The sequence below is a fragment of the Neomonachus schauinslandi genome, chromosome 8 (genome assembly GCF_002201575.2).
Source record: "Neomonachus schauinslandi chromosome 8, ASM220157v2, whole genome shotgun sequence".
Taxonomy (NCBI): Eukaryota; Metazoa; Chordata; class Mammalia; order Carnivora; family Phocidae; genus Neomonachus; species Neomonachus schauinslandi.
In genome coordinates this window covers 93,761,309-93,777,922 of record NC_058410.1, presented here as the reverse complement: position 1 = coordinate 93,777,922, position 16,614 = coordinate 93,761,309, and the positions used below count along the sequence as shown (strand labels likewise).

Below are 16,614 nucleotides of genomic sequence, written 5' to 3'. Positions count from 1 at the left end.
TTAAGGGAAATTTACATTTGTAAAGATGTCTGTACCAGAAAGAGAGCTACTCTAGACAACTCTTATCACCCAAAAGATTCATCTGCAGAACAATACAGCCTTTATTTACCTTACGTTTTCTCCCCTCACCTTCTCATAATTTGCCTCTCCCACCCAGAATCCCTTTTCCTTTGTTTAGCCTAAAATGGTATGTAAACCTCAGTCCTTGGGCTACCTCAAGTCCTATTTCTTTGTAAGACTGCTAGGAGTGTGCTTATGTACATACGTAATTAAACTGGTTTTTTTTTTCTTGTGAATGTCTTTTATCCTTTTGATTCGTGGGCCCCAGCCCATGAACCTAGGAAGATAAAAGAAAAAAGATCCTCCCTCCCCTACAGGGGATAGAAGAACAGCCTGGACTCCTACTTCACACTACACACAAAAAAATTAACTTGAGATGAATCAGGACCTGACTTTAAAGCTTAAACATTACTGCTTCTAAAGGACAGTGTAGGAGAATATCTTTGCAAGCTATCTTAGGACAGTGAGAGCATTACCATCAAAAAAGTTGATAAATTAGGGTTCATGAGAATAAAAACATTTGCTCATCCTATCAGAAGATAACATCAAGAAAATACATAGAAAAGGCACAGGCTGTGAGAAAATATTTGTAACACCTGTATCTGACAGCAGGGCTGTGTTGAGAACATACCAAGAATTCCTACAAAGAAGACAATCCGTTTTTTTAAATGGGAGAAAGATTTGAACAGACACTTTACAAAATAAGGCGTATCACCAGCCAAGAAAGTATGTGAAAAAGTGCTCACTAGTGTTAGTCTCAGGGAAATGTAAAGTGAGATATCACTACCTACCCATTAGAATGGCTAAAATGAACAAAAGTGAGATAGCACCAAACTTTCAGGAGAGTATGGAACTCTCTTGCATTGCTAGTGGGGTATAAAATAGTATGGCCACTCTGGAAAACTGTTGGCAGCAATTCTACTCCTATATGTTTATTCGAGAGAAATGAAAACATACGCCCACAAAAGTCATCTACAAGAATGTTCATGGCAGCTTTATTTGTAATAGCCAAAACCTGGAAGGTCCCAGGTATCCATCAAGAGAGGACTAGATCAACTATCTGGTATATTCATACAGTGAAACACTACTCGGCAGTAAAAGGAAGAAACTGCTGATAATGTTACCAATGAATCCAGCATAGCTCCTAACTCAGGATGTGAACAGGTAAGCCCTGGTGTGCTGCCATGGCCAACTGCCCCATCCTGGGGAATACTGAGAGGGCTCGACAAATGGAAAGCATAGTTCCAGGCTGCGTTTCCAACAGTGTTGCCGAACAAACCTGGATAAACTCATTGTGAGAGAAGCCAATAACTCAAGAGACAAAGTTTTGGAAAAGAGAAGGGGAAGGGTTTATTTTGGGTGCCAGCAGCCAGGGTGGTGGCAGGCTCAAGTCTTAATAACCTTAATAATTTTCTTCGTGAGATGGATGCATAAAGTTTTATAAAGGTTCAAGGAGGTAGGAGCAAGAAAGCAGGCAGAGAGCATGAGATCATGGGTGGGGGTCAGTATGTGTTCAGCACCATCATGGGCAGGGAAGGGGACTTGTGGGGTGTGGTCTTCTAGGCATTCTGTTGCTCTTGGCTTTTCTGGCCAGGTGGTTGGAATGTTCCAGTCATTGCAAAACATCTTTGTCAACGCCTTCAAGGAAGTGTGATAAGAAATAAGTACAATGGGGTTTTAGAGCATGAATTAAATGGTCTTGTCTATTTCTAGTTTTAACTCTTGGGGTCTGTAGTTCAACAAAAGGGATTGCTGACAATGTGTGTAATGAATAGCATGCATAAATCTCAAAAACCTAAAAAGTCATGAAGGAAGTGAGATACGAAACACTGTATACTGTATGATTCCATTTATATAAAGTTGTAGAATGGTTAAAACTCTGGTGACGAAAATCACATCAGTAATTGCTTCTGAGTATGTAGGGAGGGGAAGAATGTTGACTGAGAAGGGGCGCAGGGAACTCTGGGTTGATGGAAATGTTCTGTCTCTTAATGGGGTTATGGGTTATATAGGTACAATGACTTGTCAAAATCAAAACTGTAGACTTGAGATCTGTGCATTTCATTATATGTGAGTTATACCCTCAAATTTAAAAATCTCACCCCCAAAATAATACAGTATTTTCCTATCTCTTAATCTGGGTTCTCTTTCTTACTTTCCTTAAAGTATTGGACAGCTAAGTCCCACTATTCTGAGCTTTTCAATAGTTGTTAGTTCCTGTTTTCTTTCTGTCCCACCCAATTCAAAGTCCTTTTTATACTGTTAGCTGGCTTTATAAACATGGAATCAGGAATTTCAGGTGGGAGACAATTGCAATAGTTCATTCATCAAACATCTGCTTACTTTTTGCTTTATATAGTGAGGAAACAGAGGAAGGAATTAATTATGTTAGGAGGCATTTCAGAAGTAGAGTAGGTAGGAGAGATGAATTCAGAGAGTACTAGGATCAGGGGGTAGAGAAGAGACTAAACTGCTATATATCCAGCGCAATATCTGGAATCAAACCAAGAAATGGGTGAATTGATTGTTCTTAGGAAAGGATTATCCTCCTCTGTAAACATATATAAACATTCTCTGTCTCTACCTGAGAAATTTGTTTCCCATAAGTTTTGCACTTTTAAAAAAATTTATTTATACATGAAGGACTCAAATGATGTATATGATATGTATATCTGCCAATGAATGCTGAATTTATTCTAGAAAATACCATTTTGTACTCTGATTCTAGCTGGCACTGCTGACACGATATTGTACGGTATTGGCTTACTTTGTCTCTTTTTCCTCCAATCAGTTTGATAAAGGCTACTCTTACAATATCCGTCATAGCTTCGGAAAGGAAGGCAAGAGGACAGACTATACGCCTTTCAGTTGCATGAAGATTATTCTAACCAATCCACCAAGCCATGGGGATTATCATGGTAAGTGCTTCCACTGGATATATGTTTGTGAAGTGTAGAAACCCCTGAGCTTTGTGGGAAACAGTGAGACAGCGTGATGGCTTTTTGCATCACCGCATCACCTGTAGCTTATGTCAGTCATCGGTGTCAAGCTAGCGCTCCTTTACTCTTCTAGTGATTTGTCTTACACTGAACTAGGTCAGCGAGAGAATTTATTCAGCTATGCTTCGGATGGTGCTGGACCAGGCTCTTCAGTTCTGTTTCCCCCCTTCACCTGCTGTTTTCTGTTTCTCTCATGATTAGGAGACTGATACAGGTTCTTCAAAGGTTTTTGAAATTGAGTACCTTGAATTTTAGGATAGTTGATTCATTAATTTTCAAAAGATTACCAAAGAAAGGTGTGTTTTATTTTCATCACTGTTAGAATCTGATTAACGAAGATTAAGTGAGGAATTTAGCAAGTTGTGGTATCAATTCACCTCAGTTATTGTAGGTTAAAAAAAAAAGTCTAAACTTTTTTGTGGATTTCTGAGTTCACTGGCTTTTTTCTAAAGTAATTCTCTGATCATACCTTGACAAGCTCCTCATTTGTCTAGTATGTCAGAGAATGATTTTAATAGTCCATATTAGTAAATCTTTTAGATTACTAAAGCTTATTGCAGTATGTGATGAAACTTTTTTTTGTTTTGGCATTTTTTTTTTTTTACGTGTATAAGAATGTTAATTGTTTTTTTAGCATCTTGAATGGAATTTGTTTTTAAAAGATTATATACTTTAAGGCTGTTAGGGATTAAGATCAAAGAATCACAAACAGAATTTTAAGGAAGATGCTTCACGTGTCCAGAGCACTAAAAAAATGCCTTTTCTTTCATACTTAATAGATGAAAGGTGGCCAGTACTAGTATACACAGTGAGTTCTTCCCATCACTTTTGTCACTTACTGAAGGTACCTTCTAGAAATGCAGATTATCAAGCTCCACCCTCAGACTTATGAAATCAGATTTATTTGCAAGTGCTCTGGATAATTTTTGTCTTCTAAACTCTGAAAACCATTGACCAGATACTTCTGTTGAGAAAATCTATTACTTTTCTTAGCAGCCACACCACAAGCAGTTAACTCACATTTAGTTTGGCCTAGTAAAACTCCCAGGGACTCCTCTATCAATGTCCAGATCCTAGGACTCCTCACTTACTTAGTTGATTTTTATTAGCTTAAGTGCAGGATTTTATATTATTCCTTATGAAATGGAATCTTATTTATTCCAGTCCATTCTGTTTATTTTTTAATTTAAACCCTATCAGTTAAAAAACAATATACTTCGCACTCAGTAAGCTCATATTATTTATTAGAAACATTAATCTGTCCTTTTTTTAATGAATAAACTTAATTTTTTAGAGCACTTTTAGGTTCACAGCAAAATGGAGCAGGGGGTCCAGAGAGTCTTCTCGCATACTCTCTGCCCTTATGCTTGCACAGCCTGCCCCACCATCAACATCATCCTGCACCAGAGTGGTTTGTTGCATCTGAACTGAGAAGAATGTATAATCTGCTGTTACTGGATAGAGCCGCTTTGTAGATACCAATTATATTAAATTAATTGATGGTGCTTTTAAATTCTACGATTATTGTTGCTAATTTACTGCCTGCTGGGTCTGTCCGTTTCTGATTGAGAGGTGTTGATGTCTCAAATAGTGGATACATCAGTTTCTTCTTGCAGTTCTACCAGTTTTGCCTCTTGTATTTTGGTGCTCTGTTGTTAGATGGAAACACATTAAAGACTGTTACATCTTCCTGGAGTATGCATCCCTTTGTCATTATGTAATATCCTTGATAAATTTCCTTGCTCTGAAGTTTTTATCTTACCTTTATTTGTCGTCTGATGTTCTCATCTTTAGGTAGATCTGAGTTTCTGGCCTATATCACCTTCCTTCTCTTTGAAGAACAACTTTTAACATTTCTTGTCTTACAGGTCCACTGACAACAAATGTCATTTCTTGTTTGTCTGAGAAAGTCTATTACTCCTTGTCTTTTGAAGATAATTTCACAGGGTACAGAATTCTAGATCTGTGGAGGTTTTTGTGGGTTTTTTTTTTCTCTCAACACTTTAAATATTTCACTCCAAAAGCAATCACTCCACTCTCTTGCTTGCATGGTTTCTGATGATAAGTTAGATAGAATTGTTATCTTTGCTTCTCTGTAAGTAAAGCATTTTTTACATCTGACTTCTTTTAAGATTTTTTTCTTTATTTTTGGTTTTCTGAAGTATGAATGTGGTATATCTAAGCTGTATTTTGGGGGGCATTTATACTGCTTGGTGTTCTTTGGACTTCTGGATCTGTAGTTTGGTGCCTGACATTTATTTGGGGAAAATTCTCTGTCACTCTTGCCTCGATATTGCTTCTGTTCCTTCCTTTGTCTCTTCTTCTGGTATTCTCACTGCCACCTTTCATAGTGTCCCACAGTTCTTGGATATTCTGTTCTTATTTTCTTTAGTTGTTTTCTCTTTGTTTTTCAATTTTAGAAATTTCTATTGACGTATCCTCAAGCTTAGAGATTCTTCCCTCAGCCATGTCTACTAATAAGCCCATCAAAGACATTCTTCATTTCCACTACAGTGTTTTGGTACCAAGCATATCTTTTTGATTCTCAGGATTTCCATCTTTCTGCTTACATTACCTGTGACTATACATTGTCTGTTTTTTCCATTAGAGCCCTTAGCATTAATCATATTTTAAATTCTTAGTCTGATAATTCCAATATCCCTGCTGTATCTGACTCTAATTTTGATGTTTGTTCAGTATTTTCAGACTTTTTTTTTTACCTTTTGATAAGCCTTGTAATTTTTTCTTAAAAGGTAGACATGACATATTGGGTGGAAAGAATTCCAATAAATAGGCCTTTAGTAATATGGTGGTAAATAGGGAGGTGGGTGGAGAGGGTGGTGTTCTGTAGGCCTGATTAGTCTTTTAGTGAACCTGTGGCCCTGGGCTATGAACTTCTACATGACTCTCAGTTATTCCCTCCCCCTAGGTAGGACAAGATGGCTAGGGGAGACTGGAGTTGTATCTCCCCGCTCTCCCCCCCCCCCCGCCCCCCGTAGGTTGGCTCTGATAAAACCCCAGAAGTTTAGGCTCAGGTAAAATAGTTTGTTCTGAGGGCAGGCCTTATTAAGAACAGATTGCTCTAGAGAATCAAAATGGTTGCTTTTCCCCTCCCCATGCCAGAAGCACAAGAGAATTTCTCTGTTATTCACCATGAGCACCTGGTAGAGCTCCTAGAAGTTAAGCTTCCTTCTCTTTGAAGAACAACTTTCTGAAGTCCAGACTTCAGAAATTTGTCAATTACAGGTTAGGTTTTTCCTACCCCAGCATTGGTTCCTCCAGAGATATCTGTTCTGGTATGTTGTGATTCTCTGTATCTGCCTCTATCTTCAGTTTTGGGGGAAGGCAGTGGTGTGCCCTGTGATCTTACTTCTTTGATGAGTCTAAGCAGAATTGTTGATTTTTCAGTTTGTTCAGCTTTTTCCTTGTTAGGATGTAGTGATGATGTATAAGCCTCTCATGTGCCAGACTGCAAACCAGAAGTCTCTGTCCTTTTAGTTTTATGTTATTTGTAAAACTATTTAGTCCCTAACCAGCACTCCTTGGAATGGTTGTTCAACCAGTTATGAATCTGTGTATAACTATATTCCAGACTATGTTTATCCATTTCTTCCACAAACATATGTTGGAAGGCTTGTCAAACACGTAACTGGGTATGCATTCACTGTTTTCAGTTACCTACTTCAACCCTTTCTAGTTTTGAAGATCACGTTCTCTGATGTGGAAGATAGAAACAAAATAAACAGGAGTTACTGAGTTTTGCTTTCTTTCTGTCAGCTGTTAAAATAATACCAGCTTCCCTAAGTAGTAATCTGGTTTTTTTCTGTTCTGCTTATTGTCAGTGTAGCTTTAGAACACTTTTTTGTGACCTTTAGTACCTTGGCAATCTTCATTTTCTTCTTGGCTTTGCCCTTTGTTGCCTTTTTCATATAGATACGGTCATTATTTCAAATGTAATTTGGATAATTCAATTCATCTCCTTTTTTGTGTTCTTTAACAATTCTGGGCTTAACCAAGAATTCCTTGTGCAGCCTCATTTCTTTCTTTTTGGGATCTTTTGAAATTTCATTATCAGGATGGTTTTTTTTTTTGAGCATCATGATAGCTAATACATGTTGACTGTTTACTGTGTGCCAGAAGCATGTAAGAGCTTTATATTCCATTCTCACAAGAGTTCTGTGAGTGATTATTTCCCTCACAGAAAGTGAAGCTGAGTCAGCAACAAGACACAAAATTTGCCTGTGGTCTCCCACTTAGTAAGTGGTAAACTGAGATTCAAACACCAGCATTTTAGCTCCAAACTCTTAACCAGGTGTTACACAGCCTCTCAAAATGTTTCTTTATACTAAAAATTATTAGTTTTAATATGAATGAAGTATAAGCTATGAATTTTGTGAATTTTATTATTTGTAGGAGTCCATACTATTATCATGGATGTTTTTATTTATAGTTACGATTTTTGATAAACACATTTGTTTGGCATCTAGGCTCTTTTCTATTTTTGCTGCAACCAATTTCCCATTGATTTCATGAAAAATGCACAATTGTTTCAAATTAACTTATAGATCCATCATCTGTGTACCTAAAAAAAGTACTCTGGCTTCCTATATTAAATTTTAAAATAAGGTATTTGATTTACCATTGCAACATCTTATTAAAATATCTAAACTTTTCTAGATTTTGGCCTGGTAATACAGCTTTTACATTTCAATTCTGCGTTCTTATTTATGTAAATATTTTAGTAGTCCATCTTTATTATTGTGTTACAGAGATAACATGTGTCTATTATGTTAGTTTCCTATGAAACATTTTTCTGTTTGTCCATCTCATTCCTAACTGTGATTCCTCTAAATTTATATGGATTTTACTCTATGGGAAATAGACATAAAATTTACATCTGAAAGTGATGTGAGATTTTTATATTTCTTAGAGTTTGTACATTTTGCTTTTTGTTTACATTATCTTCCTTCTCATAGGCTTTTAATGTAATTTTTAAAAATACGAATAAAATGTGAGATTGTATAAAGTTTTTAGATTAAGCACAGCTACTTTGTGATGATCTCTGCTTGTTAACAATTAGCATAATTAAAATTGTTTCCTCTTCCTAGTGAATGGGCAACTTTGCCCAAGAATGCTGTAATATTTTATATAACTCTTGAGCCTGTAGTACCCTGATAACCATACCACTAAGTCGACATTTAGATAGAGGAAAGCAGTTCCACCCATGGGCAATTAACTTTTTTATTAATAAGCCGTTAGACAATTAAGGGGAGCTTAGACAGTCTCTCGAGTGTGGTATTGTACCAAGTCCCAGGTAAATAACCTTGTTGGTGTGCTGGCTTGTTTTTTGTTGTCAGGGTGCCCATTCCGTCACAGCGATCCAGAGCTGCTGAAGCAGAAGTTGCAGTCCTACAAGATCTCTCCTGGAGGGATACAGCAGGTAGGTCAGATTCTGCTGGGTGTCCTCAGTAAGGAGGCGTCACACCGTTACTCTCAGTTTCACTGACTGTTGGTCAGGCCTCCACCACACACCCTCTCTCCTACATGGAGGAAGCGAAAGCCTTAACTTGCCCGGCTTCCAGGCCTTGGAAATTCTACCTCTTCTGTCTGCTGGGCTGCATTCTTTTCTTGGTAATAAAGGAAGTGGGAAGCCTTTTTCTCTTGGTTTGTTTTACTATTTCAATTAGGAACATTTAAAAAAAATAAATTTTTAGAGGAATGCATTGAAGCTTGTTAATGAAGCTGAAACTTAATGCCATTGTATTTTATTTTGGGAAATTGTTTTCTGTGCCGCATGTAGGTTAAAGCAGAAGATAATATAGTGGCTAAATGTTCTGATAGGCATCACCTCTTGCTGTGTTAACTCTGCACTTCTGATGATAGCTCATTAGGTTGAATAATCTGCCAAAATAGTCTTGTAAATAATTGAGATTAAAAAAAAGAAATACCCAAATGCAAAACCGAATATTTAAGAGTAATTTAGTGAATATGCTTTAAAAAATATTATGGCATTGCTGTCTATAATGTGCTTTTGAGTTGACTTGGAATTTGAGGAGTTCAAGAGGAGCATCGGCTTCCTTAGCTTAAGAAGAACAATATATGTTTTAGAGCTGGAACATCCAAATCATTATGTATCCTTAATTATTTTTTCTTAAAATAAATACTCTAGAAACCCTACGTCTTTTACTGTGTCCAAAATTTAGATTGAATTTAGTTAATTCAGTTCAGATCTTAAGAGTTTTATGGTACTCTGGGTAAGGCAGTGCTCAAGGTGTTGTTTTAAGATGTAAAGAATCTTATAAATCCTGCTCCTACAGAACCAGAATCTGGAGGGAAACATACCAAGTGTAATGAGAGAGGTACACATAGAATGTCTTAGCTTTTCTGAAGAGGAGGAACTATAACCAGATGGGGAGGCCAAGGAACACTGTCTGGAAGAGATACTCTTTTGTTTTGTTTTGTTTTGTTTTGTTTTTAATTCTAGTTAGTTAACATATGGTACAATATTCATTTCAGATATACAATATAGTGATTCAGTAATTCCATACATTACCCTGTGCTCATCAGAACAGGTGCACTCCTTAATCCCCATCACCCCCCTCCCCTCTGGTAACCATCAATTTGTTCTCCAGAATTAGGAGTCTGTTTTTTGGTTTGTCTCTCTTCTTTTCTTTGTTCTTTTGTTTCTTAAATTCCACATATGGTAAAATCATACAGTATTTGTTGTTCTCTGACTTGCTTTGCTTAGTATTATGCATTCTAGCTCCATCCATGTCCTTGTAAATGGCAAGATTTCATTCTTTCTTACGGCTGAATAGTATTCCATTGTGTATATATACCACATCTTTATTCGTTAGTCGATGGTCACTTTGGCTGCTTCCGTATTTTGGCTATTGTAAATAATGCTTCTGTGAACATAGGGGCGCATGTATGCTTTTGAATTTGTGTTTTTATTCTTTGGGTAAATACCAGTAGTGTGATTGCTGGATCATAAGGTAGATCTATTTTTAACCCTTTTTTTTTTTTTTTAATTTAAATTTTAGGTAGTTAACATATAGTGCAGTATTGGTTTCTGGAGTAGAATTCAGTGATTCCTCACTTACATACAACACCCGGTGCTCATCATAACAGGTGCCCTCCTTAATACCCATCACCCAATAGCCCATCCCCCACCTTCCTCTCTCCATCAATCCTCATTCTGTTTTCTAATATTAAATGAGTCTCTTATGGCTTGTTTCCCTCTCTCCTTTTTTTCTTTTCCCCCTTCCCATATGTTTATCTGTTTTCTTTCTTAAATTCTACATATGAGTCAGATCATATGGTATTTGTCTTTCTCCGACTGACTTATTTCACTTAGCATTATACCCTCTAGTTGCATCCACATCATTGCAAATGGCAAGATTTCATTCTTTTTGATGGCTGACTAATGTTCCACTGGGTGTGTGTGTGTGTGTGTGTGTGTGTGTGTGTGTGTACGTACACACATACCACATCTTCTTTATCCATTCATCATTCGATGGACATTTGGGCTCTTTCCGTAATTTGGTTATTGTTTATAATGCTGCTGTAAACACTGGGGTGCATGTATCCCTTCAAATCTGTAATTTTGTATTCTTTCTAAATACCTTGTAGTGCAATTGCTGGATCACAGGGTAGTTCTATTTTATAACATTTTGAGGAACCTCCATACTGTTTTCCAAAGTAGCTGCACCAGTTTGCATGCCATCTACAGGGCAAGAGGGTTCTCTTTTCTCCACATCCTTACCAACACATGTTGTTTCTTCTATTGTTGATTTTAGCCATTCTGACAGATGTGAGGTGATATTATAGTTTTGATTTGCATTTCCCAGATGGTAAGTGATGATGTGAATGTCTGTCCATGCATCTCTTGGCCATCTGTGTATTTTCTTTGGAGAAATGTCTGTTCATGTCTTTTGCCCATTTTTAATTGGATTATTCATTTTTGGGGTATTGAGTTTTATAAGTTCTTTATATATTTTGGATACTAACCCTTTATCAGATACATTATTGCAAATATCTACTCCCATTCCATAGGTTGCCTTTTAATTTTGTTGCTTGTTTGCAGTGTTGTGGTCTGAAAAGATGCATGGTAAGACTTCAGTCATCTTTAATTTGTTGAGAGTGGTTTCATGGGCTAACATGTGATCTATTCTAGAGAAAGTTCAGTGTGCACTTGAAAAGAATATGTATCCTTCTGTTTTAGAATGGAATGTTCTGACTGTATCTGTTAAATCCATCTCCCCTAGTGTGTCATTCAAAGTCATTGTTTCCTTGTTGGTTTTCTGTTTAGTTGATCTATTCATTACTATAAGTGGGTTGTTAAAGTCCTCTACTGTTACTGTGTTATTATCGATTAGTTCCTTTATGTTTGTTATTAACTGTTTAATATATTTGGGTGCTCCTATGTTGAGTACATAAATATTTACAATTGTTATGTCTTCTTGTTGGATTGTCCCCTTTATTATGATATATAGTGCCCTTTGTCTTTTGTTATAGTCTTTGTTTTGAAGTCTGTTTTGTCTGGGATAAGTATTGCTACTCCATGTTTCTTTCTTTCTTTCTTTTTTTTTTTTTTTTTAAAGATTTTACTTATTTATTCATGAGAGACAGAGAGAGAGGCAGAGGCAGAGGGAGAAGCAGGCTCCTGAGCAGGGAGCCTGATGTGGGACTCGATCCCAGGACCCCGGGATTGAGCCGAAGGCAGATGCTTAACCAACTGAGCCACCCAGGCGCCCATACTCCAGCTTTCTTTTGACATCCATTTGCATTAGATGTTTCTCTATCCCTTCATTTTCAATATGTGGGTGTCTTTAGGTCTAAAATGAGTTTCTTGTAGGCCACATATAGTGGGTCTTCTTTTTTTTGTTTTTAACCCATTCTGTCACCCTGTGTCTTTTGATTGGAGTGTTTAGTCTATTTACATTCAAAGTAATTATTGATAGATATGTATTGTCATTTTATTATTTGTTTTGTGGTTGTTTCTGAAGATTTTCTCTGATCCTTTCTTCTCCCTTTCATGATGTGCTTCTTTTCTTTACTGATGATGTATGGTTTCCATTAGGTTTGTGTATAGTCTCTTTTGCATGCAGCAGTCTATGTTAAGTTGATTGTTGTTTAAGTTTGAACCCATTCTTTATTCCTTTCTTTCCCACTTTTAGGTATATGCGGTTATATTTTATATTCTATTATTTTGTGAGTTCCTCAACTGATTTTTTACAGAAATACTCATTTTTACTGCTTTTGTGTTTCCTACCTTTACACTATCACTTCTGGTCTCTCTCTTCCACTCAGTGTGTTCCCTTTAATATTTTTTGCAGAGCTGGTTTAGTGGTCATGAACTACTTTAGTTTTTGTTTGTCTGGGAAACTCTTTCTCCTTCTATTCTGAGTGATAGCTTTGCTGGATAGAGTCTTTTTGGCTGCATATTTTCCCCATTCAGTACTTTGAATATACCATGACACTCCCTTCTGGCTTGGAATGGTTCTGCTAAAAATAATATGCTAGCCTTACGGATTTTCCCTTGGAAGTTACTGTCTTCTTTTGTCTTGCTGCTTTTGAAATTTTTTCTTTATCAGTAAAATTTGCTAATTTAGTTACAATATGTCTGGTGTCAGCCTGATTTTGTTGATTTTGATGAGAGTTCTCTGTGCCTCCTGGATCTAGATATCTTTTTTCCTTCCCCAGATTACAAACGTTTTCAGCCATTATCTCTTCAAATAAATTCTCTGCCCCCTTCTCTCTCTGTCCTTCTTCTTCTGGGATTCCTATATTATGAATGTTACTATGTTCGATGGAGTCACTGAGTTCCCTAAGTCTGTTCTCATTTTATATAATTCTTTTTTCTGTCTTTTGTTCACCTTGATTACTTTCCATTATTCTGTCTTCTGTGTCATTAATTCATTCCTCTGCTTCTTCCCGCCTGCTGTTCATTCCATCAGGTGTGTTTCTTATTTCTTGTATTGTGTCCTTTTTCTCTGCTATGTTATTCCTTGTCTCTGTTAAGGGTCTCACTCATGTCTTCCACTCTTTTCTCTAGTCCAGTGAGTATCCCTAAGATCATTACTTTAACTTCTCTGGCAGGCGTGTTACCTGTATCTCTTTTGCTTAGATCTTTGGCGATGGCCTTTTATGTGTTCTTTTATGTGGGATAAGTTTTTCTCTCTCCTCATTTTGTCTAAGTCTCTTTATCTCTTTCTCTGTGTTATGAAAGTCAGCCACATCTCCTATTTTTGTGGTTAATGGCCTTATGAAGAAGTGGTCCTATAGTGCCCTCTGTTCCCCAAGGCCTGGTGCTTCTGGGAGTGTTTCCAGTGTATGCTATATGAGCTCTGCTATTTTGTCCTGGCTGCTTTATCCTTCAGCCAGTTGTCTGCCTGTTGTGAGCAGTGTTTGGTCCCTGACCTGAGTCTTGGCATGTTTTACTAGGTGTGCTCTGGTCTGTTTGTGAAATGAGACCTATTGCTACCGCTGCCAGAACTGGGGCTCTGCCAAACTCCTGAGTCAGGGGACGTGGTATGAACAGGTATTTGGGCTGGCTTTCTGGGGGAGGGGGTCTGAGTTGTGGGACTGAGGCAAGGGGAGTGGGAAGGGCAATTCCACCAGAGTGTGGGGGGACGGTGCTTGGTATAAGGTTAGGTAGCAAATGTTAGTGTTGCACTGCTTCCCACAGGTGGCTCTGTGTGTATGCTGGGCCAGGGAGGGGAATGGCACCTGCCAGTTCCTTTGTTCCTAAAGGGGTCTCATGAACGCTCTCTCTCTGGATGAGACGAGCAAATAATCTCTCCACTGTTTGCCCTAGGCACTCTTTAGATCGCTGTTTCCAGGCTGTATGTTCCCAGACTATTTACCCTGCCTTTTCTCCAAGAGCAACCCCGGTACCCTCCAAGCTCTCCCAGGGCCCAGCCTGCTGACCTTTAAAATTCCAGGCTTTAGGGCGCCTGGGTGGCTCAGTTGGTTAAGCGACTGCCTTCGGCTCAGGTCATGATCCTGGAGTCCCGGGATCGAGTCCTGCATCGGGCTCCCCGCTCAGCGGAGAGTCTGCTTCTCCCTCTGACCCTCCCCCCTCTCATGCTCTCTCTCTCTATCTCATTCTCTCTCTTAAATATATAAAAAAAAAAACCTTAAAAAAAAAAAACAACAAAAAAACCAACTCCAGGCTTTAAGCCCTGCTGGATGCAAGAACTGAAGAAATTCAGCCCCTCTCACTTTCAAAGCCAATTGCTATAGGGATTCCTTTTCCCGTGAGCTCGCCTATGTGTTAGTCTGTCTCTTCCTCTTCTCCACGACCACGGCTCCCTCCCTCCCTACACAGTGGTGACTCCTTTCCCAACTCCTTTCCCAAATCGTGTCTCTGCACTTCCTACCTTCTTCGATGTGACCTCTTCTCTGCCTTTTGTTGTAGAGTTTGTTCTGCCAATCTTCGGTCAATTTCTGAGGTATTTAGGATGATTCGTTAGTTATCTTATTGTATTCATGATATGAGGTGGGCCTAGGGTCCTCCTATTCTTCTGCCACCTTCCAGCCTCCAGAAGATAAACTCTTTGAATTATGCCTGGGTGGGGGGGGGTTTGGAGAGTGGGAATTAGGAAAAGAGAATGCAAAAATAAAAGGCAGTCAATGTATAGATTATTAGGATTTCAAGCTTAGGATAATGGAGGCCCCAGTACATAAGCTTTAATAGACAACTTAAAAGAAGTTGGTTTGAGAGATTAGGTTTAGAGGTGGGATTTTTAAATTTTATTTTCTTTTTCTTTTTTTAATTTAAATTCAATTTAGTTAACATATATAGTATGTTAAGAGTTTCAGGGGGTAGGGGCGCCTTGGTGGCTCAGTTGTTAAGCATCTGCCTTCGGCTCGGGTCATAATCCCGGGGTCCTGGGATCGAGCCCCGCATCGGGTTCCCTGCTCGGCAGGAAGCCTGCTTCTCCCTCTCCCACTCTCCCTGCTTGTGTTCCCTCTCTTGCTGTGTCTCTCTCTGTCAAATAAATAAATAAAAAATCTTAAAAAAAAAAAAAAGTTTCAGGGGGTAGAATTTAGGGGTGGGGTATTTAAATGGCAGACAATATGGATTTGTACTACATTACAGAAGTCAGAACTGGAAATCTGTTTTACTTCCAAGTTAGAAATGTGGAACTGTGGGGTTGGAAGGAACATTAGAAAGCTATTCTCTTTTATGGAGCCACATATGATATGACATGCCCATGGATGCACAGCTAATAGGTCAGTGGTAGAACCAGAATTGAAGTCAGACCTTCTCACTCTGCTTTTTTTTTCCCTTCTCGCTCTAATCCCCAGTTTACTTAAGGGTGATTATCATTGAGTTTTTTTGTGGGAGAAAGGGAGAACAAAATAATGGAGGGAGGAGGTAGGGAGTCAAAAGCCATGTCTTAAAAGAATTTTTTTTTTTAAAGTTTTTATTTATTTATTTATCCCAGGACCCTGGGATCATGACCTGAGCTGAAGGCAGACGCTTAATGACTGAGCCACGCAGGCACCCCAAGAATTTTTTTTTTTATTTATTCATTTGAGACAGAGAGAGAGAGAGAGAGTAGGAGCAGTGGGGAGAGGCAGAGGGAGAGGGAGAAGCAGACTCCCCGCTGAGCAGGGAGCCTGATGCGGGGCTCGATCCCAGGACCTGGAGATCATGACCTGAGCCGAAGGCAGACGCTTAACGACTGAGCCACCCGGGCACCCCAAAAGCCATGTCTTAAATGGAGTCTTGGCTAACGCTTCCCTTTTGTCAGCAGTGAGAAGTGAAATCAGAAAAGACTGAACAAAAAAGGGAGAGAAGGGGAATACAGTAGGGAAATGAAGTATCACACAGGTCACAGAGAATTTTGAGAAGAGGGCCCATATGTGTCCTTCATAGCAGAGAGACTGTGTAAGAGGAGAACTGAGAAAAGGTGACTGGGGGTGTTGAGTGGGTTACCCAACTTTGATTTGGTGAAAGGTGTCAATGTAGTGGTGGAAACCAAAAGCCAGATCACATTCACTTAAAATATGAGAGAATAAAAGACAGTGGATTGGATTTGCAGACAGTGAGTATAAGTGGCCTTTATAAAGAATGTGCTAGTGAAAGGGATGACAGAGCATCTGTCAGAGCATTCGTTTAAGCATCTTGGGATGGTTTAGGCTAGAGGAGACCTGAGCCTGTTTGTAGCAAGGGAAGAAAAGAGAGGGTAATCTTGATAAAATATTTTTTAAAAGATAATTCTTTTGAACCAACTTTTCTTTCCTTTACATGATGACTATACTGTATATGTCCTTGCTCTTAAACTATTTACACAAGATTATAATTATTTAACTGTTCATCGTTCCCACTAACTTGTAAGTTTGCTGAAAGGAGGATTGGATTTTTTTTTAACTTTATCTCTCATAGTAATTCTCTCATAGTTTGCACTTGGTGTGTGCTGAAAAAATATTGGAAAAGTAAGTGGGCATATTTTTTTTTTTAAAGATATTATTTATTTATTTATTTGAGAGAGAGAGAATGAGAGACAGAGAGCATGAGAGGGAGGAGGGTCAGAGGGAGAAG

At 38.4% G+C, this 16,614-nt stretch overlaps 1 protein-coding gene across 1 annotated transcript in view; it reads left to right on the top strand.

Moving 5' to 3' along the window:
- The window catches only part of PRIM2 (DNA primase subunit 2), a 320,402-nt gene that overhangs the window by 262,742 nt on the left and 41,046 nt on the right, over nt 1-16,614 (top strand). The window contains 2 exon segments of the mRNA XM_021691946.2: nt 2,852-2,978; nt 8,417-8,499. Of these exon segments, the coding sequence (XP_021547621.2) occupies nt 2,852-2,978; nt 8,417-8,499 (210 nt within the window).